Consider the following 24023-nt stretch of genomic DNA (forward strand, 5'->3'; position numbering starts at 1 on the left):
CAACTGCTGGCCCTGCACAGGACAGCCCAACAATCCCAGCCTGGGCCTGGCAGCGCTGTCCAAAGGCTGCTGGAGCTCAGAGAGCCCTGGAGCTGTGAGCCTTCCCTGGGAGCCTGTTCAGTGGCCCAGCAGCCTCTGGGGGAAAAACCTTTTCCTGAGATCCAAGCCAAAGCTGCCCCGAGTCAGCTCCAGCCGTTCCCTGCAGTCCTGTCCCTGGGCCCCAGAGGGAAGAGGTTCCCACAGCCCCCAGCCAGGGACCCGCTCCCAAGGCTGTTGCCAGGGCAGCCAGGGCTGGCACCAGCTGTGATGCTCAGTTTCCCCGGGCCAGGCTTTAGGAATGGGATTGCCCAATTTCCTGCTCCCGCTAAAACCGTGCCGCCCCTCACTGCCCTCCAGCCTCCCACTGAAAGTACAAAAGGCAAAGACCCCCGGCTGGGATAAGAGGAATTTACTGGCAACAACAACAAGATAAGGAACAAACAGGAATAGAAACAACGATAACAGAAAGGATAGACAAACTATATACAGGGAAAACTATAACAACACTGAGTCGCTCTTCCCAGCCATGTATTTTCTCCTGCCTGGAAAAAACACTATTCTCCTAGGGAGAGAGAGGGTTCTTTTCCTGCCCTGGGCAATGACAAGAGGTGAGATCAAAAAAAATGACAGGGCCATGACCAGACCCTGACGTTCTTCAATCCCATCTCACATCATTGCCAGGGGCAGGGAAAGGGACAGGTGTCCTCCCCGCATGGATCATGGTAAATGTGAGTCACCAGAGCTCTTCCTAATGTGAGTCCTCTGATAGAGGATGGAGTTGGAGACTCACATGAAGCTCTTCCCACAGTCAGGGCACTCACAGGGCTTCCCTTACCGGTGACTCCGTTGGTGTTGGGTCAAGGTAGAGCTCCGGGTGAAGCTCTTCCCACACTGGGGACACTCGTGGGGCCTCTCCCCAGTGTGGATGCGCCGGTGCCTGATGAGGTGGGAGTTTTGCTTGAAGCCCTTCCTGCAGTCGGGGCAGCGGAAGGGCCTCTCCTCTCTGTGAATCCGCTGGTGCCGGAGGAGAAGGGAGCTGGTCTGAAACCTCTTCCCACACTCAGAACACTCATAGGGCCTCTCCCCAGTGTGGCTCATTTGGTGGATTATCAGCTGGCCCCTCTGGTTGAAGCCCTTCCCACATTCCCCACACTTGTATGGCCTTTCCTCAGCGTGGGTGTTCTGGTGGCGGATCAGATTGGGGCGTTGGCTGAAGCTCTTCCCACACTGCTCACACTGGTAGGGCCGTTCCCTGGTGTGGATCCTCTGGTGGATGATCAGGTCGGATCTGTAGGTGAAGCTCATCCCACATTCCCCACACTCGTGGGGTCTCTCCCCAGTGTGGATGCGGCGGTGCCTGATGAGGTGGGAGTTTCGCTTGAAGCCCTTCCTGCAGTCGGGGCAGCGGAAGGGCCTCTCCTCTGTGTGAATCCGCTCGTGCCTGAGGAGATTGGAGCTGGTGTGAAACCTCTTCCCACACTGGGGACACTCATAGGGCTTCTCCCCAGTGTGGATCCTCTGGTGTCTGATCAGCTGGGACCTGCAGCTGAAGCTCTTCCCACACTCCAAGCACTTGTGGGGCTTCTCCCCATCATGAAGCTGCTCATGGACCAGCTCTGAGCCCCGGCTGGATCTCCAGCCACCTTCCTGACTCAGGGTGAGTCTTTCCTCCTCAGAGCAATCTGGGATGGGTTTGGAGCCCCTCCTCCTGAGGGATCTCTGGGGCTTTTCCTCCCCATTGGATTCTTGCGCTGTGGAGCTGCTCACAATGGCCTCTTCCATGAGGTTCTGCTGTGGGGATTTGTCCTCCCTGGTCTCCATCCTCAGCTCCTTGTCTGGGGGAAGAAAGACAAAGACAGAATGGGATTTGCCTCTGTGCCAGAGGGAAGGGGAAGGAATTTATCCCAGTCCATTCCCAGCAGGACAGTGTTGCCATTGGGGTTGTCCTGCAGCCGGGGGCCGTGCTGGGCTGGGAGATGGAGCAGGAGAAAGGGGGAAAGGGGCACTGACTTCCTCCTCACCTGCCTGGCTATCCTGGAGCATCTTTCTCTTCCTTGCACCCTTCTCTTCCATCGAGCTAAGGTTTGCGAATCCTGCTTAGGAGAAAAACAAGGGATGAGCACATTAAGTTAGAAGGTCCCTCTGCCCAAGTTCATCTCTAGAAGTCACCGTGACCCAGTCCCGGAGCCAACCGGCCCTTCCACGGCACCACCCTGGGAGAGGGACACACCTTGTCCCAAGGTGACCCAAGGAGTGGCTAGAGCTGATGCTCTGTGGCACTCAGTCTGCTGTCAGGTACACGATGGAGACAAGGATGAGAGGGAGACCTTCACTATGGGTTGCAAAAGGATTTATTCCAGTGGAGGTATGAGGTATTGAAGACAGGGGTCCGGCTGCTTGTGACCTCTTAAACTGGGGAGGGTTCAGGGGAGGGTACAAATCTTTAGCAAATGGGAGGAAAGTAGGGGAGGAGTGAAAGGTGGGGTTTGCATTTGCTGAACCAAGAGGGCAAACAAGGGGAGGAGAGTGGGCCACATGCTCCAATGGGGCCTCGAGGATCGGGGGATTGACAGAGAACAATCTGGAAGAGGGGCAGGGTGAGGGAAGGATTGACAGCCGAGTAACATGACAGGGAATATTCAGGGAAATTGGGAAGGATTGGGACAGGATTGAAAACTTGGGTAGGTGGGTACAAACTTGGAGCAAACCAACAACTCAGGGGAGTAATAGAACAAACCATTAGAACAAAACACACCACAACATCACCGGGCATCTGGTGCACAGATAAACCTCCAAAACACCAAGATTCATTCCCCAAAATACAGAAATGACCAAGATTCAGTAGAAAACAGCCAACCGTGAGTTTCCCCTCTCTGCTCTCTCTATTTTGGGGTCCTGGAAGCTCCCCCTGTTTGGGTTGCTGCAGATCAAGTTTGAATTGATCAAGTTTGAATTGATCAAAGCAGGCGGGGCTTTGGAGCGGGGAGGCTCTGCGGGAACCCCCCGGGCTGGGCCCCCTCCAGCCCCTGCCCGCCCCGGGCTCACCTTCAGCCTGGCCTCTCTGGCCGTGCCCGGCTCCTGCACAGTCCCCGCTCTCGGTGCCCCCTGGGCTCCCTTCTGGGGCTCGGAGAGCAGCCGGCAATGGCACCTCGCCCTGAAATGGAGCCGATTTGGTGCTCCCTGGCCGGGCCAGAACCGAAACTTTGTTGCTTTTGCCTCCCTGCACAGACCCCTGGGGCGTTTTCTGCACAGAGTTCCAGCCCCCAGCGTTTGCTGAAGGCTCTCTCTGCAAATGTCACAGTGCCAGGACCCTGTCCCTGCTGTCACCTGCTGTGGCTGGGCATGAGCAGAGCTCCTGCACTTGCATTTCCAGCTGCTCTGCAGCCAGAGCTGAGGGATGTGGAGCTGCCTGAATGCAAAAACTGCAATATGAGCCTCTCTTGAGGGGGAATTCTCCCCCTCCTGTGCCAGCCCATGGTAGTGCTGTAAAATGCACCCAGAATTCAGATTTTACCACCAAATTTCCTTGTATTCAGGAATTGTTCCCATAGGAGTATTGCCAGGACAAATCTGGCTGGCAATGGTTTCACAAGGGTCACCTCCCATCTGTCCCCAAAACCCTGGGGAAGACTCTGTGCTTTCCTTCCTATGGGAAAGAACTGTCCTCCTTGTCCAGGTGCCCATGGCCACAACTGGGATCCCACCTCCAACATTGCCTCTTGTGAGAGATCAGAGGAGATTGTTGGCTGGAAACATTTGGTGTGTGGGGCAGGAAGGGGCAGGTCCAGCCTTGCCTGCCCTGGAACCCCAATCCCCCCAGAGCCTCTATCCCAGCCCAGCAGTGTCTGCCCAGTCCCTGGCACACCCAAGCAATGCTCCACTGCCACCTCTGCAGCCCCCAGCCCAGCTCCTGAGTGACCAGATGGCCCCAAGTCCCACCTGGGGGAAGGGCCCAGGGAGAGCAAGGGGTATTTAAGGCTGACCACAAGGCCAGCACACATCTACAGGTTGACCCCACATCCTCTTGGAATTTCTATCTGAGCATCACTGGAATCCAGGAGTTGGTAGCTCTGTGTGTGCTTCTCTGTATCTTCATCTGCCTTCATCTTTTAAATCCCTGCTCTTGCTAATTTTGAGTAACTTGAAATTGAACAGGCTTAGAGTTCGTGAAGTAGAATGGGCCAAGTAAATGCTTTGAGAAGTGGTTTTTGTTGATTGAAAGTCATATTAAACCTTTTGCCAAAGTTTCTCTGATTTTCTAAAGTTGCCAGTAAAGGTCATTTGGTTTTATTAAGCTCCTGAGAATCTCTTGTTGGTATTTCTCCAGTGTTTCTAACTCAGAGTACACAAACAGTTGTAATTCCTATTAAATGTCTAATCCAGAGAGTTTTCTGGGAGATGGGGGTCAGGGCTTGTCTGTCCTGCTTGGCACAGCCCAGGCAGGGCTGTCACAGCCACATTGCACACTCCATTTCCCACCTGGACCTGCTGGTGCCTCTGAGTTCTGCCTGCCCAGCCCCAGGGACGCTCTCCTTGTGTGCCCATTCCCCCACGGTCTGTGGGCAGGGATGGCCTCAGTGGGGGCTGTGACATCCTCAGACACTTGGGGGCTGCTGGAGGATTTGACTTCTCCAGAGGCTTGTTCAGCCTTCAGCTCTTCAGGTTCAGGAATTCAGTGCCCCAGGGCTCATCAACATTCAGAACACCTTAACAGGCCAAGCCTCTGGAAATAATTTAAGTTTTCAAATCTATTCTAGTTTTTTCAATAGATGTATTCAGAGTAAATATATTGTATTTTAGAAAGACAGAAAATATTTTTAAAGTCTTGTTTAAGTTTTTTTCCTTGTTAATACATTGGTATATGCAATCTCCAATCGACACAGAATCCAAGTACCTTCTAATGTTCAGTTTGAATAGATATGAAAATCAAGACCCTTTATGTCTGACAGTCAATCAGACTCTGTCCCTACCCCCATCCCACCATTTCCCCCATCCCAGCCCTGGGACTCAGAGCAGCCTTGTGCAAATCTGAGCTCCCTCCAGCCCAGGCTGGGCCTGCCAGCTTTCAGCTCCTTGGCTCCAAATCCCAGCTGCTTTCCTTGGAGAAGAAGAAACAGAGGGATGTTCATTTATTGTCAGCCAACAAACCCAAGGGAAGGCACAGCTCCATCAAATGCAAAAGTCATTCCTCTGCTGGATATTAAATCCACTTTCCACAGCAGACAGTCTCAGACTAATGGAAAACACTTTCTGTGCCCAGCACAGGTCCCAAGGTCCCCCCAAACCCTCCCTGCCCAATTCTGCCCAGATTTGCTCTTTGCACACACCAGTCACACGCTGAAGTCACAAACTCCCTCTGTGTCCAGAGGGAGGAAAAGAGAGAAAGTGGATGAAGAGCTCTCCTGTGCAGGGCCAAGGTCCAAGAGTCACCAGAATGGGAACCACAACTCATCAGATTTGTGTCCTTTGGGGCCCAGGGACTGCTGGGACTCAGAGGCACAGAAAGGTTTCTTGCCAGCAAACAGAAGTGAACATGATACAGTTTAATAACCATCAGAGCTCTTCCCTCAGCTCTCTGTGATGTCCCAGCAGCATCTGACATGTCCACCATCCCCAGGGGATTTCCATACAGGAACAGTTTTAGACAAAGATATAAGAAGACGTAATTCTGTAATAGATATAGATACAATTAAGATGTTGACTAATGTGATATTTATTTGAACTAAAGAAAAATTGGGGAACTCTCTATAGCTCAAAGCATGAGACCAGGCAATTGAGAGGCACTTGAAGGACCACAGAGCATCTGGAAGTGGAAATCTGGGAGCGGCTGCAAGGACATAGATCCAGCTGGTCTAGTGAAGAGATGTCCTTAGACATGGCCATTTAAACAGGAGAGCTGGAAACACCTAAAGGAAGGGGCGGGGGGGGGGGGGGGGGGGGAAATAATAAACAGAATCTTGGTGAAACAAATAGAAGGCAAGATGAGTATTTCTTCTCCTGCCATCTGTATATTTCCAGGGAATTCTTGTTCCATGTGGGAAAACTTTGGTGCTTCTTAAAAGTACTCAAATGACCCAGCTAATTAAAATGTGCTTGTATATTATGAAATGAACAGGGATTAAAACCTGTGCCCCTTTCCAGGCAGAGATCAGGTGAGTGCCCATCAACAGGCAGTGCCACTTGTGCCCTGAGGTGCCCAGCTGGGGTTGGCATCTCTCAGAGAGGAGCTGAGGGAGAGCAGAGCACCTTGCAAGCTGCAGGTCCCTGACAGCCCCGGAGGGCTCCTGTCCCATCAACATCTGCTCTGCTCCAGGCTGAAACAAGGGAGCAGCACCATGCCGGGATGATCAGAGAAGTGAGGTGTGTGCTGGAATTCAATCCCCTCCCCATCCCGCAGCAGCCCTGCCTTTCCCTCCTCCAGCCTTGGTCTCCAGCACAGCCATGGAGGCTCTTTGGGCTCTGGAGTTTTCCTGCAGCCCCCAAGGGCAGCTGAGCCGTGCCTTTGGCACAGTCAGCCCTGGGCAGTGCAGGCAGTGCCCAGCAATTCCTTGTGTGTGCCTGGCCTTGCTGTCAGCCCCCAGCAGCGGCTGCGTGGCCCCTTTGTGCCGCGCTGGCCCAGCCGTGGTGCCACAGCCCCTGTGCAGGCCCAGGGCAGGACAGGAGCCCTGCGGGTGGGAACGGCCCCTGTGCCGTGGTGCCCACGGCAGCCTTGGGGCTCTGTGCCCCACGGCCTCCCTGCTGGGCAGCCTCTGCCAGCTCCTGCGCAGCCCGTGGCCCCTGTGGGGCTGCACAGACAGCCCTGCCCCGGGCTCTGCCGGGCTCTGGGCCAGCAGAGAGGCCGGGCAGGGCTGGCCATGGCCGGGAACAGCCCTGAGCCCCGCAGGAGGATGGAGCTGGGCCACAGCCAAAGTGCCCCCAAACCTGGGCCCAGCAGCCAGGGCTGCCAGTGCCTGGGGACAGAGGCTGCCATTGGGGACAAATGTCCTGGGCCCCCTCCCTGCTGTGCCTGTGCCACCAAGGGCACAGAGCAGCCTCCTCTCTGGGCCACTTGCCTGTTTTCAATGCCTTCCCCAGGCGCTGGCCCTGCCCCGCCAGGCCTGGGCTGAGTCCTGCCCCTGCACGCTCCCCCAGGCTGAGATGGACACGGATGGTTTCTGTGCCAGGCTCTCTGAGCCCAGCCCAGCTCCCTGCCAGCTCTGCCAGCTGCCCTGAGCTCTGTGCAGCACCAAGGGCCTCTCCCCAGCACAGCCCAGCCGGCTCTGGCCCCACAGCTCTGCTCAGGGCAGGGGGCTCTGGGCAGGGGCCCCACGGCCTCAGCCCCTCGGGAGGGCACAGCAGCAGCTGCAGCTCAGACAGGACTCAGCCCCAGGCACGGGCAAGGTGCTGGCCCAAGGGAAAAGGAGGCTCCCCGTGTGCCCTGCTGCCCTGTCCCTGAGCTCCTGAGAGCTCTGCAGCCCCTGCTGCCATCCCATCTGCCCAGGCCAGCACAACAGCCCCGGCCTCGGGGCCCTCCAGAGCTGCTCCTGCTCCAGGCCCAGGGCCCATCCCAGAGCTGGGGCAGGCACAAAGCTGTGCCCATTTCTCTTCATTCCTGCTCTGATGAGGATGGATCCTTAGCCCCTTGGTGGTTGCTGATGAATTTTACTGCTCCAGAGGCCTCTTCTTTTTTGAGCTCTTCAGTTCAGGAGTTCAGTGACAAAGGCCCATAACCATTTGTTCAAAACACTCAAAGAAGAAAAGCCTCTGGGAATCATTAAAGTTTTCTTCTGTGGTCAATTAGACAGAGTGTATTCAAAGTGAATACACCATATTGAAAACAATGCAGAGAGAACTGTTTTGTCCTTGTTTTTTTTCCTTATTTCTAGATTGATACCAGCAATGTCCAATTGACATCCAGCACCTTCCAATATACTCTGAATAGATCTGAAAATCAAGACCCTTTGTGTTGGTTTAGATAGACAGGTATCTGCCAGGGAGGATTGGAGTCTCCCTTGCAATGGAGACTGTAACTCCCCCTGCCCCCTTTTTCTAAATCATTATAAATTTGCAATTAAAAGGTGGTCAGGCAAAGATTTTGGGACAAGGTATAGCAGTTCTTTACTAGGGATATTAAAAATACAAATGTTGTAGTACAAAAGAATTAGCAAACAAACAAACAAGAAATCCTAGAAAACCCTGACAGAGTCAGACGCACAACCTGACCCCGTGTTGGTCAGGGTGTTGGGAACAGTCCAAAAGTCAGCCCTCCTGGAGTGGTCCTGTTGGAAATAGAGATGGTCCTGTAGAAAAAAAGGGTCCAGAGATGGGTCTGGTCTTCCTCGGGGAGTTCCATGAGAACACTGGATGTCTGGTGACACTTGTGGCTCCTTTTTATCCACGTGGAAATGGTTTGGCTCCTTCTCCCTGGGTAGAGCATCTCACAATGGGATGATGTAATGTGTCAATGCATTGCTGAGCTGTAATGGCCCATTAACAGAAGAGATCCCCATGGAGGTAATGGGAGGGTGAACAGAGATAAGAATCAATGCCCCACCCGGTTTTAACAGCTGGCTTGTTATCAGAAAGGCACTTGCACCCTCCCTCCTGGAGATACAACAGATAAAGAAAAAACACCTCCACAACCAGGTTCCAAAAGACAGAATAGAATAAACTTTTTTTATTTATTTTTATTAGAAAACCCAAGCCACCCTTCATGGCTGACAGAAATTAGACTTTGTCCCCAGGCCCTGCCCACCATGTCTCTCATCCAAGCCCTGGCACTCCTATGGATCAGGAACAGTGTGGCCAGCAGGAGCAGGGCACAGATTCTTCCCCTGTGCTGGGCACTGCTTGAGGCAGCACCTCGAGTGCTGTGTCCAGTTCTGGGCCCCTCAATTCAGAAACAACATGGAGGGGCTGGAGCGTGTCCAGAGAAGGGAACACGGCTGGGGAGGGCTCTGGAACACAAGTCCTGTGAGGAGCAGCTGAGGGAGCTGGGCTTGTTTCTCCTGGACAAGAGGAGGCTCAGGGGAGACAAGGCAGTGTCAGGGCACAGTTTGGACTTGATGATGTCCAAGGTCATTTGCAGCCTTGCTGATTGTGTGATTCTCTGAAAGCAGCCTTGCAGCAGTGTCAGGACGAGGCGTGGACCTCCTCTTCAGAAGGTGCAGCAGCCCAGGTCCCTCAGCTTCTCCTGACAGCCCCAAAGCCCATCTTGTCAGTCCTGCAGAGCCTCTGCAGCTCCTCCTCATGGCCCACAACAGGAGCCCCACAGCCAGACACAGCAGCCCAGATGTGCCCCCCTGGCCTGGGGTGCCTCTGGCAAGGGAGCAGCCCCAGGCACTGCAGGAGCCTGCAGACAATTCCTGAAGCCCTTGGAGGATGATCCTGCTCCCCAAGGGACGTTCCCATGGTGCCAACGGCAATGGGGAGTGGGACCAGAGAGGAAAGAGCAACCAGGGATGGGCTGTTTGCAGGGGAGGGAAGAAATTTGTAGCAGGAGGAGTAAGGAAAGCCAAGGTGAAGCAAAGGAAATGTTGAAGGCAGTTTGGGGGTGGCTGCCAGGCAGCCCTGGCTCTGGGCAACAACGTCTGCAGTGGCACAGGAAACTCACAGCTGATGGGAACAAACTCTCTGTGTGACTTGAGAGGCCACGCCAAAGCTGAGTGGTTTCCCTGCTGTGGCCCAGCCCTTCCTGGCCCCAGGGGCTGATGGCATTTGTGCTCCCTCAGGTTCATCTCCCCACACCAACAGCATGGGGGTGCTGAGGCCTGCTCTGGGCAGTGCAAACAGGGGCTCCTGAGGCAGTGCTGCCGTGTCTGTGCCTGCAAGGATGCGGCCCCTGTGTGAGCTGGGGGAGAGGCCAGGGCTGCCCAGGGGGGATGTTGTTGGCAGGTGCATGAGGACGCTCTGGGACGCTGCCCTGGGGTGTCCAGCGCAGTGGGGATGGATCAGCCCCTGCTCTGCTGCTCCTTCCCGTCTCCCCCAGGGCCCTTGCAGAGCCCCAGCCCTGCTGTTTGCCCCCAGCCTGCCCAGGGCCAGCCTGGGGCTGCTCCCGGGGCTTTTCTGTGCTGAGCATTGGCCTGGGCGTCTTCTGGAGAGAGCCTGGGCAAGGAGCCTGGAGCCCCCAGGCCCTGCCCTGAGGCGTCAGCGCTGCCCCAGCAGTGCCCATGGCCTGTCCCTGCTGCAGCCCCGGCACTGCCACCCCCAGCCCTGTGCCCGGCCCCGAGAGCCCTCAGGCCCTACAGCAACACCAGGGCCAGGAGGGCAGCGGGGCAGGGCCACGGCAGCAGCACTGGCAGCACCAAGGGCTGCTGCTCCTGGCCACAGCTGCTGTGCCAGCCCTGATCTCCCCCCAGCTCTGCACACAGACATTGCTGCTGCAGCTGCACAGAAGGGAACAAAAGGGGCATCTCTGCAGAAACCTTGGCTGGGAGATCCTTGATTTCCTTTAAAGCCACCAAGAGTGCAACCCCTCATTGGCATTGTGGTCACAGGGAAGTTGGAGTGAAACAAAATGAGAAATGGCACAAAAAATGCATTTTCTTTATGGACACTATTAAAAATGTAAAACACAGGAAAAACAACCATAACCAAACCAACAAGAAGTATCAAAGATGACTTTTATTATTAGAGATTTGCAGAAACTCTCCAGCACTTTAATGTTTCTTACTTGAGCCAGTCATCAGTCTCCACACTGCAGCCTTGAGCTCCTGGTTCCTCAGGCTGTAGATAAGGGGGTTCACGGCTGGAGGTACCACCGAGTACAGAACTGATATTGACAGATCGAGGGATGGGGACGAGAGGGAGGGAGGCTTCAGATGGGCAAATAGGACAGTGATGACAAACAGAGAGACCACGGCCAGATGAGGGAGGCAGGTGGAAAAGGCTTTGTGGCGTCCATGCTCAGAGGGGATCCTCAGCACGGTCCTGAAGATCTGCACATAGGAGAAAACAATGAACACAAAACAACCAAATGATAAAGAGGCACTGAACACAATAACTCCAACTTCACTGAAGTAGGACTGTGAGCAGGAGAGCTTGAGAACTGGGGGAATTTCACAGAAGAACTGGCCCAGGGCATTGCCATGGCACAGGGGCAGGGAAAATGTATTGGCTGTGTGCAGGAGAGCATTGAGAAAGGCACTGGCCCAGGCAGCTGCTGCCATGTGGGCACAAACTGTGCTGCCCAGGAGGGTCCCGTAGTGCAGGGGTTTGCAGATGGACACGTAGCGGTCGTAGCACATGATGGTCAGGAGGGAAAACTCTGCTCCAATGAAGAACAGAAAGAAAAAGAGCTGTGCAGCACATCCTGCATAGGAGATGTCCCTGGTGTCCCAGAGGGAATTGTGCATGGCTTTGGGGACAGTGGTGCAGATGGAGCCCAGGTCACTGAGGGCCAGGTGGAGCAGGAAGAAGAACATGGGGCTGTGCAGGTGGTGGCCGCAGGCTGCGGTGCTGATGACGAGGCCGTTGGCCAGGAGGGCAGCCAGGGAGATGCCCAGGAAGAGGCAGAAGTGCAGGAGCTGCAGCTGCCTCGTGTCTGCCAATGGCAGCAGGAGGAAGTGGCTGATGGAGCTGCTGTTGGACATTTGTGGCATCTTGGCATGGGCATCTGTAAAAAGAGTAATCATGGAATAGTTCAGTTTGGAGAGGACTTTCAATATCCCAGCCCAGCTTGGTGGCACTTTCCCCCCACTGCCTGCCCAGGGCTCTGCTGCCTGGAGCTGTCCCTGCCTGCAGCTGCTTCCCTGTGCCCAGGGCTGGGCCCTGCCAGTGCTGCCAGAGCCCAGCCCAGCCCTGGAGGCTCAGCTCTGCCCTGCAGATCCCTCCCAGCTCAGGCACTGCCCAGGGGCAGCTCTGGCTCTGCAGGCTCTGATGGCAACCTCAGAGCAACCCTGAGGAGGCTGGAAAAGTGATTCTGGCCCTGCCTGCAAGGGGCCCTGTGCTGATTTCTCTCACTGCCAGGTTTAGTAAGGTCTGAGAGAAAATTACTTGGTTCTTTTTTCTCAACCTGAACTGAGAGATTAATGTCTATGTGCAATTTCCCATGCAGGCAACACAGAGCAGTAGATTAATAAAGCAGCATTTCTCCATTTATGCAGCCCCTGCCTCACTTTGCTCCCTGGATAACCTACTTGGAAATGTTCTGCAATTAAACATCATGTTGAGAGCACTCCTGAACAATTCAGTATCCTCACCACACAAGGAGAACACTTCCAAGCCTTACCAGCTGTCTCCTTCCACCCACATCTTGTCCCCCAGTGCTGGGAGCAGCTCCCAGGGCTGGCTGAGAGCTGTCCCTGGCAGGCAGCAGAGTCCCTGCCCCAGCACAGCGCCCTGGGCTGCAGGACCCTGCTCTGCAGGACAGCCCTGGGCACCCCTGGCTGCTCTACACAGGAGAGAAGCAGAGAATGTACTCACAGAGTCTGTAGGCATTGGCATGTTCCAGCTTTAGGAGAGGACTGCAGGAGCTGCAGCTGCATTGTCCTGCAGCCAGAGGTTCCTGTGCCAAGGGCTGGGAGTGATTCTCCCCCAGGCACTTGTCAGCCCCTTCCCAGCCCTGAGTGATTGAAGCTCTCTGTGCCTGTGTGCTGTGCCCGGGGTGGCTGCAGGCAGTGCCCCAGCCCTGCTGGGCTGGGAGAAGAGCTGCTCATCAAGAGAAATGTGGTTTTAAGCTTTTATTGGTTGCCAGGAGCTGCCTCTGTGCCAGGAGCCCAGCCCAGCTCAGCAGCACAGACACAGCACAAGGACTTTAATGACCCTCTTGGGGCTTGGTGATGAGGCCCTGAACATCAGTCCCTGAGAGGAAGATGAATAAACCTCTCAAGAACTCCAAGTCAGAATCCAACTCCAAAGTTTCTGGAAGTTTTAATGGGTCCCACTGAGGCACACGACAGAGGAATTGTCCCCAGGCCGCAGGCCGAGCAGAGAACTGCAGGCAGTGATGACAGGTGGGGACAAAGAGAAGCCAAGTCCTGGTGTCCTGGGGCACAGCAGCCTCTGTGCCACCAAGGGCTGTGAGCAGACACCTTGTCCTGAGGCCCTGGGGCCTCCTGGCACAGCCCCAGCAAGGCTGGGCACTGTCAGCCCCTTGTCCTGCCCTCAGCATCCCCCTCCCATCCCAGTGGCCTCAAGGATCTGCTGGAAGGAGTCCCTGGGGAGCCTTGGTCAGGAATGGCCCTGGGGGGCTCCTTAATGCTCCCAGGGACTGCAGGTTCTTCAAAGGACTTTGGGTTTTGCTTTTGCCTTGGAGTCTCTGAGAAGTTTATGCAATCCAATTATCTGCTTTAATTAGTCCCTTGAGAGGCTTTGTCAATAACAACACTCAGTGGGGCTCATTAATGCTACAAGGTACTTTAGTTATTTTAAGGTACTTGGAGATTCCCTTTTAAAACTGACTCTATGAGAAGTTTGTGCCATCATGGCCCCAATTATCTACTTTAACAAGTCCCTTGGGATTCTTAGTCAGTAACAACACTCAGTGGGGCTCATTAGCACTTCAGGGTACTCAAAGTTTATAAAGGAACTACTTTTTGACACTGACTGTTGTGCGAGACAATTTGCCTCTAATTATCTGCTTTAATGAGTCCCTTGGGAGCTTTGCATTCACACTGAGTGGGGCTCATTCATGCTCTGAGATACTCAAGGTGTTTAAGGTACTTGGCATTTTCCTTCTCACACTGAGTCTCTGAATGGTTTTTGTGCAATCCTGGCCTCCAATGCTCTACTCCAAGGACTCCATGAGGGGCCTGTGTTAGGGATGGACCTCAGTGGGACCCATTAATGCTTCCAGACACTTTGGGTGTTTCTCCTATCTTTGACTCCTGGAAAGGTTTGTGCAATCTCCTCTCAGGCCCTGAGGTTCCAGGGCTCAACTCCAAATGCACCACGAGGCTCATTAGGATCAAACAAGTCCTGACAAACCAGGGCTGTGCCTTGATTTCCCTCTGGTCTGGTGCAGTTCATTAGGAAGTTTTCCTACTGCAGTTATGGAGAAAAGTTTCCAAGAGCTTTTAGGAAATACACATTTCTATTTGAAAGGATGTATTTTATTACTGTTCCCTTTAGAAAAGAGGTGATTGCAGCATTCAGTAACTGATATTGATCCTGGGACTCCCCTAAGCAGGTCTGGCCTGCTCAGATAAACTGTGCCTTGAGGTCTGGCCCTGTGTGGACAACCTTGCTCCGCATTCCTCAACCCCATCCTGTCTCGTCTCATTCTGGGACCTGCTTTGTTCAGAGAACTGGCTGCACTCAGTCAGAGAGGGATTTTCTTCCTTTTTTAGCAATCTAAAACTCTTAAGTTTCAGACACACTCTTCAAGTGTGTGCCAAGGCCAAGGTGCCACCAAGGAGGTTCCCCTTTCCCAAGGCAGAACCATGCAAGGAATCATTTAGATACACAGGAAATTCAGCAACAAACAAAAATCCAGAGTTGGCTGAAGGCAAAATTAGACAAACTGCTGAAGGCCAGACAAGCTTTGAACTCCTTGCAGCTCCAAGCTGCAGGTGGGTTGTTGCGAGGTGTGTGAGTGAGCCCAGAGTGAGGGCAAGGGCAATGCAGAGGCCTGGAAGTGCTTGTGTGCAGACAGCCAGTGGGGAAGGGCCTTGCTGGTCAATGCCCCATCCCTGGAAACATTCTAGTCCAGCTGGGACAGGGCTCTGAACATCCTGATCTGATGAAAGATGTCCCTGCTCATGGCAGGGGTTTGGATGAGATGAGCACTGCAGAGCTCTTCCCATCCCAACCATTCCAGGACTGCACGGGGACAAGGGGCTGCTCACTGCCCTCCCTCCACTCCCCTGACTCCTCCTTGTCTCTGCTGGAGCCCACATCCAGCAGCCAAAGGCAGCCCCTGCTCTGGCCTTTCCCCCCTGCCCCAGGGGCTGCCAGAGCCAGGGGGGCACAGGTGACCTTTAGGCTCTGCAGGGCTCAGGCCCAGCGGCTGTGCCAGAGTCAGGGCTGAGGTGACACTCTGTGGGCTGGGGCAGAGGCCAGGCAGAAATGAGCCCTGAAGCAGCAGCTCTGCAGTGGTGGCCACCAGGCCCGGTTGCCAGGGGAGGCTTCTGGCCATGGCCTGGAAGCAGCTGCTGCTGCCAAGGTGCCTTTGGTGCCTCAGGCTCTCCCTTGCACAGCTGCCAGCACGGCACTCTGCACTTGTGCCCGAGCCCTTCCCTGTCCCGGGGCTGGCCTGGGGCTTTTCCTGCAGCGGGATCTGCCTTGGGCCTGGCACAGGAAAGGCAGTTCCTGCTGGAGCAGGAGGCTCTGCCTGCAATGCACTCCAACAATTTCAGCAAGGCCCTGTTTTCTTAAAAATTTCTTCCTAGAGCAGTATTTCCTTATAATTGTTATAGCTCCTATACTGTGGAGTGAATTACTCTCTTTTTTTATTGACTCTCTGGTGTAAATGAATCTTTCTATCAAATCCAGATCTGAATCAGTCATACCTATATTTATAAAATGTATCTAGTATTCCATTGCTTATCCTGTAGGATAAAATGCATTTTGGTTCAATTCCACCTGTCCAATCTTTAACACATAAACTTCTGACAAAGTCTGGGCCTAGGATTGGATCCAGCCACTTTAAGTTTTTTTCTTAGGTGGAATTTTAAAAGTCTAGACACCCTGGAGGGGTCTGAGGATCCACAGTGGCTGTTGGGTGTCATTTCTCCACCTCAGGACTCATCAGGAGTTTCTCCAATGCAGAAATGAAGCTTTTGCCTGAAGCTCCCACTGTGTCCATGACAGGAAGCCCTGGGAGTGTCTGGGACATCCCGGCTCTTTGGCAGCCTGGGCACTCCTGGGGTGTCACCGTGGAGCCCCCGTGAGTGCCTGTGGCAGATGGGTGCCTTTGCAGCCCAAGGTGCCCTGGGATGTGCCCATGGCATGGCTGGGACTGCCTCTGCCCACAGGGCTCTTGAGCATCCCAGCTCAGGCCTGGGGCCAGACTCCCTTGCCATGGCAACCATTTGCAGTCCCATTGCCAGGGCCAGGGGATGCCAGAAGGGATCCCAGAATGGGCTGAGTTGGGAGGGAGCCATCAGGATCCTGGAGTGCAACTGCTGGCCCTGCACAGGACAGCCCAACAATCCCAGCCTGGGCCTGGCAGCGCTGTCCAAAGACTCCTGGAGCTCAGAGAGCCCTGGAGCTGTGAGCCTTCCCTGGGAGCCTGTTCAGTGGCCCAGCAGCCTCTGGGGGAAAAACCTTTTCCTGAGATCCAAGCCAAAGCTGCCCCGAGTCAGCTCCAGCCATTCCCTGCAGTCCTGTCCCTGGGCCCCAGAGGGAAGAGGTTCCCACAGCCCCCAGCCAGGGACCCGCTCCCAAGGCTGTTGCCAGGGCAGCCAGGGCTGGTACCAGCTGTGATGCTCGGTTTCCCCGGGCCGGGCTTTAGGAATGGGATTCCCCAATTTCCTGCTCCCGCTAAAACTGTGCCGCCCCTGGCTGCCCTCCAGCCTCCCACTGAAATTACAAAAGGCAAAGAGCCCAGGCTGGGATAAGAACAATTTACTGGGAACTGAAACAAGATAAGCAACAAACAGGAACAGAAACAACAGTGATAACAGAAGGGATAAGACAAACTATATACAGGGAAATTACAACCAATTATCAACTGTCACACCCAGCAACATATTTTATCCTGCATGGGAAGGACACCCTTCTCCTTGGGAGAGAGAGGGAGAGAGTCCCTTTTCTGACCCCAACAATGACCTGATATGGGATCAAAGAGAATGACAGGGCCATGGCCAGATCCTGACGTTCTTCAATCCCACCTAATATCATTGCCAGGGGCAGGGAAAGGGACAGGTTTCCTCCCAGCATGGATCATGGTAAATGTGGGTCACCAGGGTTCTGCAAAATGTTGAGTCCTCTGATAGGGGATGAGGTTGGAGACTCAAATTATGCTCTTCCAAGAGTCAGGACACTCTCCGGGCTTCCCTCACCGGTGCCTCCGTTGGTGTCTGGTCAAGTGAGAGCTCCTGGTGAAGCTCTTCCCACACTGGGGACACTCGTGGGGCCTCTCCCCAGTGTGGATGCGCTGGTGGGTGATGAGGGTGGAGTTCTGCTTGAAGCCCTTCCTGCAGTCGGGGCAGTGGAAGGGCCTCTCCTCTCTGTGAATCTGCTGGTGCAGGAGGAGATCTGAGCTGGTCTGAAACCCCTTCCCACACTCGGAACACTCATAGGGCCTCTCCCCAGTGTGGCTCATTTGGTGAATGATCAGTTTGGACCTTTGGATAAAGCCCTTCTCACATTCCCCACACTTGTATGGCCTTTCCTCAGTGTGGATGTTTTGGTGGCAGATCAAGGTGGAGCGGTGGCTGAAGCTCTTCCCACATTTCTCACACTGGTAGGGCCGTTCCCTGGTGTGGATCCTCCGGTGGGAGATCAGGCTGGATCTGTCACTGAAGCTCATCCCACATTCCCCACACTCGTGGGGCCTCTCCCCAGTGTGGATGCGCCGGTGGGTGACGAGGGTGGAGTTGTGCTTGAAGCCCTTCCTGCAGTCGGGGCAGCGGAAGGGCCTCTCTTCTGTGTGAATCTGCTCGTGCCTGAGGAGACAGGAGCTGGTCTTAAACCTCTTCCCACACTGGGGACACTCGTAGCGCCTCTCCCCAGTGTGGATCCTCTGGTGGCTGGTCAGATCGGGTCTCCGGCTGAAGCTCTTCCCACACTCCAAGCACTTGTGGGGCTTCTCCCCATCATGAAGCTGCTCATGGACCAGCTCAGAGCCCCGGCTGGATCTCCAGCCACCTTCCTGGCTCAGGTTGGGTCTTTCCTCCTCAGAGCCCCCTGAGATGGGTTTGGAGCCTCTCCTCCTGCGGAATCTCTGGGGCTTTTCCTCCCCATTGGATTCTTGCATTGTGGGGCTGCTCAAAATGGCCTCTCCCATGAGGTTCTGCTGTGGGGATTTGTCCTCCCTGGTCTCCATCCTCAGCTCCTTGTCTGGGGGGGAAAGGACAAGGAGAGCATGGGATTTTCCTCTGTGCCAGAGAGAAGGGGAAGGAGATCCCCTCAGTCCATCCCCAGCAGGACAGTGTTGGCAGCAGGGCTGTCCTGCAGCCGGGGGCAGTGCTGGGCTGGGAGATGGAGCAGGAGAGAGGGGGAAAGGGACACTGACTTCCTCCTCACCTGCCTGGCTGTCCTGGGGCATCTTCAACTTCCTTGCAGCCTAAATTAAAAAAAAAAAAAAAAAAAAAAACGAAAAATTAAACTAAAAACACAGTAGTAAAAAAAAAAAATCTACTGACAGAGTCAGAATACAACCTGACACCCAGTTAGTCAGGGTGTTTGTGGCTGCAGTCCTCCTGCAGTGACAGATGTCGTTTTCTTAAAATAATGATCTTTCAGAAGGGTGTAGTCTTCCTCTGATGGTCCCGTGGTGGTGTAGATGGGTCTGGTTCTCCTCTGGAAATCCAGTGGAAACAGACTGCTTTTGGTGTGGTGAAGCTCAGATTATATCCAGGTAGGAATGCTTGGCTCCTCCCTGTGGGAGGAACGTCTCACAATGGGATGATTTACTTTTATCAGTCATGCAGTGAACATCAATGGCCCATTAACAGAAGATAAGCCCCTGGAGAGAGGATGGGTTGTGGAAGAGATAAAGAACACTGCCCCACCTGGTTTTAACAGCTGGGCCGTTAACAGAAAATAATCCCTGGAGTTATGAGAGATGGGCCATGGAAGAAATAAAGAACACTGCCCCACCTGGTTTTAACAGGTGGCAATGGAATACAAACTTTTGGTTCCATCTTGCACTGCAACCCAAGACTCTTGGTCAAATGCATATTCATGAAGACTATACACATTTAAACATTCCTTTGTGTGCACATTTTCTGGCAATTCTTTAGCTTAGTTCGACCCCTGACCTCATCTGCCTAAAGGATGTGCCATAATTCAGATGTGATTTTGAGACTTTTGTGTTTTATTTCCTCTCGAGGCCACCTGGTCTGTGATTTGGCAGTTATTGATGGCCAAGGAGGGGTTGGTGGTGGATTCCTCCTGGCTCTTTCTGTGTTATTTGCCTGGATTTTTTTTCAATGTTATCTTATCATCCAGACATTTTAGCCAACGTTTTTCTTTCAATCAACATTAGCCATTTCACTATGGTCAGTCAGTTACAAAACACAGGCATCAGTCATTATTTCCCAACCATAGTCACTTCTGCAAAGATAATTAGCACATTTAATTTTTTAATATTTATATAGTCTATTAAATAGTATATTTATATTGTTGTTTATATTTGTATTTATATTTATGTTTATGAATATTGTCTTTATACTATATATTTATAGTTTTATAATATACTTTATTTCAATATTTTGCAATACCATAAACTATAATACTTTTATCACACTGAAATATGCAATCTCCACAGGGATTAGGGTATTAACTGCTAAAGGGTGACAAATTAGACTATATCAAAAGCAGTTTAAAAGAGATTAAAAACTGCACTGTGTCAAAATAATTTGCAAAAGCCAAGATATAAGTGTGAAAGCCAAGAACTACACAGTTATTTCTAACAGGTCTCCTGGCCTAACAGAACACCAGGACTGTGCTAAATGAGCAGATTGAAGGAATTACAAGGATGCATGCTAGGAGTACTGAGGACACATGAAAGGCTGTCTTCGTTTGAAAGACAGGGATCTGCTGGGGAGGGGCAGGGCCTCCCTAGAAATGGAGAATTCAAACCCCCTCCCTCCAAATGATTATACTTTAGAAAAGGAAAGGGGCTTTCAGGCAGAGGGATGAGGTAATGAAGAACAGTTCTTTACTAGTATATATAACAAGGCAAACAAACAACAACAACTGCAGCATTAATAGCAGACACAACCAGGAACCTTGGGAGGCATTGTTTCACCAAGCCCGGGGCAGTCCAATCTCTTGGGACCCTGAGAGCACCAAGCTGGAAGAGTGGAAAAAATCCCGGGCTGGTGGATGGGATCAGAAGCTGTGCAGTGGCAGCTGGAATGGCAGGGATGTCCCAGCAGGGCAGGGCAGTGTGGGGTCACAGAGCAGCAAAAAGCCTGAAGGCAGCGCCGAAGAAACGGCGGCAGCGGGATGGGGCTGGCCCAGCAGGGCAGGGGGAGACGAGCTCAGAATTCCTGGGCACATGAGCAGGGGTTGGCAGATTTCACAGGACTGCACTTTGGTGGTGGCAGCAAACTCCTCCCACAGCAAGCAGCAGCCTGGCTGTCCTCTCCCCGACACCGAGAGCAAGAGAGAGAAGCTGCCCCCAGCCCTGTCCTTTTTCCTGCCCCAAAACTCACGTTATCTCCCCCTCCTGACTTTTGGCCACCTCTATATTTTGGTCAAGCACCCAGAATCACTCAGTACTTAGTCTCCTAGCAATTTATGGAGAAAAAAATCTGTAAATAAAAAGGGATCAAACGGAACCTCCAATACTCTCCTGCTCCAACTCCTACTTCAGGGAACTTGGGCTCTGTTTTGGTTGGAATAGACAGGGATCTGCCAAGGAAGATTGGAGTCTCCCTTGGAATGTAAGCCCCCTCTCCCCTTTTTCAAATAATTGTAAATTTGCAATTAAAGGGGTGTTAGGCAAAGATTTGGGGGATAGGTATAGCTGTTCTTTACTAGGGATATTAAAAATACAAATGTTGTAGTATAAAAAAAACCAAACATGCAAACAAACAAACAAACAAGGAATCTCAGAAAACAAAGACATGAACAAAAACAAAAACAAAAACAAAAAAAACCAAAACAACCTAAATTGTGATAGAATCAGAAATACAACCTGACACCCTGTTAGTCAGGGCGTAGGAAACAGTCCAAAGTCAGCCCTCCTGGGGTGGCAGAGGTGTCCTGTTGGAAGCAGAGATGGTCCTGTGGAGCCAGGGGTCCTTAGGTGGGTCCAGACTTCCTTTGGGAGTCCCATGGGAACACCGGAGTGCCTGATGACACCTGTGGATCTTTTTTATCTCGGCAGAAATGGTTTGCCTTCTGCTCTGTGGTAGAGCATCTCACAATAGGGTGATGAAATGTGTCATGCCATTGCTGAGCTGTAATGGTGCATTAACAGAAGATATTCGTATGGGGGTAGTGAAAGACTGAGCAGAGATAAGAGATAATACCCCACCCGGTTTTCAACAGCTGGCTTGTTATCAGGGAATGCAGTTACCCCCTCCCTTCTGGAGTTACAACAGATAAGATGAAACCTCCCCAACTGAGCTTTTGGCCATCTCTTTGTTTTTGGTCAAGTACTCTTTAAGTATCCAACTCTTAGTCTCCTTGGTAATTTATGGGGAAAAAATTCTTTAAAGTAAAAAGGAGGAAACCTAACCCCCAACAAGCAGCCAGCCTGGCTCAGGGCACCAGCCTGCACTTCCTCACTTTGGAGTTCTGCAGTCATTTTTACTTGCCTGATTGTCCTTGGGAGATATTCTTCTCTTTAATGCTTCATTGCCATGACTATCTGTGCATGCACTGAAGAGAAATGAACTCAGTTTCTGGGGAAATGAGCAGCTGCAAGTTGAGGGTGTGAATTTTAGGTGGTTGATAACTGGGTCTTGCAGGGCCTTGGGGCTGGCCATGGATTTCCCAGCAAAGGCTGCAAAGACACTGGAACAGACTTGTCTGTGGATTTCTCAGTCCCTGTGGATTGGTTTTCAAAACCTGTGGATGGACTGCTGAAAGTCTCTAGGTGCTTGTTGAACTCCAGGAGTTTGACCAGAGCAGATTTTCTTGGTCAATTTTCCAACCTATACTCTGAATTTTGAATTTGAACCATTCAAGAGTGTAAAATTGAATTAAGTTGGTTTTTTATTTCTTCCCATGTCAGTAAAGTTTTTTACCTTTGAGAACTTTGTCAGTCTTCTGCATGGGCATATGCTTGTCTCTGATGATTTTGTAGTTTTCTTCTTCAATACTGTTTTCATTACATGAATTTATCAGTGTTTTATCAGTATTAAACATCTGAACAGTGTATTTCAGATGAATATATCACAGCCCATAATCAGCCTCAAAGATTTTCCAGATTATCTGGAGGGAATATAGGTACAATCAAGGTTTCAAACACCACAGTCACTTAGACCTTGATCTCTCAAAGTAATCATCAGCATTTTTTAAACAGTATCCTCTTTTCCATCTCCTTTCATGTAAGAAAGGTCTTATTCCTGCCATCACAGTGTCCCACAATTAAAACCCCACAGCTCTGTTTAGTACCTGTAGGTAGTTGAATTGCACTGTTTCCTTTGAAACCAGGTACGTGCTTGGGCTGCAGCCCTTGAAAGAATTCCTGATTGCAACATAATTTTGTGTGTCACAGGAGGTTACTGCTGCTGGGAGGCTCTGTCCTGATCCTTTGGAGAAAATGTTAAAGGATAAATGCAATGGAAAGCTCAGAAAAAAGAGTAATTGATAGTCATACAGATCTTAATTTTGTCAGTTTTCCCTTCCTTTAATTTTTTTAAAAAATAATTGTATTTTAAAGTGAAAGTCTGTTTTTCAGCAAAAAATTATTTGGAAGTTTAGTGGGCCATTCATTCACGCCAAATCTTGTTCCAGTTCATTTGAATCCATGATGATTCAGAAAATTTACAGTCATTCCTCTTGAACTTTTTCTTATCTCTTATCATCTCTTATCTCTTATCTCTTATCTCTTATCTCTTATCTTTTTCTTATCAGTGGTAGTGCTGACAAAATTTAAAGGGCTCTGCTTTGGACAAAAAAACCCTTTTTATAGATCATCAGATTATTTTCAATTTGGGAAAGAGGTCTTAATTGGTAATAGATTCTCTTAGGGAAAGGAAGATTTTCTATTTTGAGGTGATGTGTGGAAAGAGATTCATGGAAAGATTTGACCCATTTATCTCCATCTGATTTTAGGGGGAAGATGTGCAGGCTCTGAAGAGCAGCATTTGATGGCCTCAAGTTGGGGAACTCCAAACCCAAGGTGTCTGTTTGGGAAAACGTTGATTTCTGTAGAGCAGGTACTAAAGTTGGGGCCAGAGCTGGGAAGTGTGGCTCCCAGCCCAGAGCCATCATCTCCATAAAACCACTCCTCCAAAGTCCTGGCATATTTTGGGATAGCCTGCAGCTCAACAGTGAAAACCAAAGTCTTGTATAAAGAACAAAGAGGGAAATGGAAAAAAAAATGTCAAAAGAAAGTAATTTGCATGTCTTGGGAGGAGAGAAATCATTTCAGTGAGCCATCTCTGACAGAGAGTTTTGGAAAACAAACACAGATTGTTAAATTCATTGCAGGGAAAAAGCCAACTCCATGCTCAGGCCATGATATTTATCAAAAGCAAGTCTGTGACTGCAGGAACTCTCCTGCACAGAGGAATCCTGCAGGGCCAGCTGCTCTCCAGAAGGAGCCTGTGAGCTCCATCAGCCTTTTTGTCAAGCAGGGGCCAAGTCCCAAGTGCAGCAAGTGATTGAAAGATCCTGCCCAAGCCCCTGCCCACGTGACCCAAGGTGAAGGGGGGGGGGGAGACCCCAGAGCCTTTTGGGGACACCTGGGACACACTTGGGATCCCCTGAAATCCCTTTGGGAGACCCCAGACTCTTTTGGAGACACTTGGGAACCCCAGGACCCATTTGGGGAGCCCCAAGACTCCCCTGGGATCCCCCCAAAACACTCTTGGGACCCCCCCAAACTCCTCTAGGCCCCCCTTGGGACACTCCTAGACTAATTAAGGAACCTCCTGGGGGCCCCAGACCTTTATAGGGACACTTTGGGACCCCCAGGGTTCTCCTGGGATCCCTGCAGACCCATTTGGGACATCCCTGACACCTCAGACCCATTGGAGGCACCTAAGACTCTCCCACACCCATTTCGGGAGCCCTTTTTTGACCCCCCCAAACTCCTCAGAGACCCCCTTGGGACACCCCCAGACCCATTTGGGGATCCCCAGCGCCTCCAGACCCATTTGGGGATGCTCCAGGACCCCCCTGGGACACCCCCAGACCCATTTGGGAACCTTCAGATCCCCCCAAAATCCTCCTGGGCCACCCCAGGCCCATTTCTGCCCTTCCTCCTCCCTTTC

The 24023-nt window shown here is 52.0% G+C and overlaps 1 protein-coding gene across 1 annotated transcript; it reads right to left on the bottom strand.

The window, feature by feature from the left end:
* Window positions 1-10676: 10676 nt before the first annotated feature.
* Window positions 10677-11609, bottom strand: LOC310923378 (olfactory receptor 14J1-like; the record flags this gene model as incomplete). Its single annotated transcript, XM_083885411.1, has 1 exon — window positions 10677-11609. The coding sequence occupies one exon, from the start codon at window positions 11607-11609 to the stop codon at window positions 10677-10679; it is 933 nt and encodes a 310-aa protein (XP_083741537.1).
* Window positions 11610-24023: the final 12414 nt, after the last annotated feature.

The sequence above is a fragment of the Zosterops lateralis genome, assembly GCF_965231275.1.
Source record: "Zosterops lateralis genome assembly, contig: HAP1_HAP1_SCAFFOLD_49, whole genome shotgun sequence".
Classification (NCBI taxonomy): Eukaryota; Metazoa; Chordata; class Aves; order Passeriformes; family Zosteropidae; genus Zosterops; species Zosterops lateralis.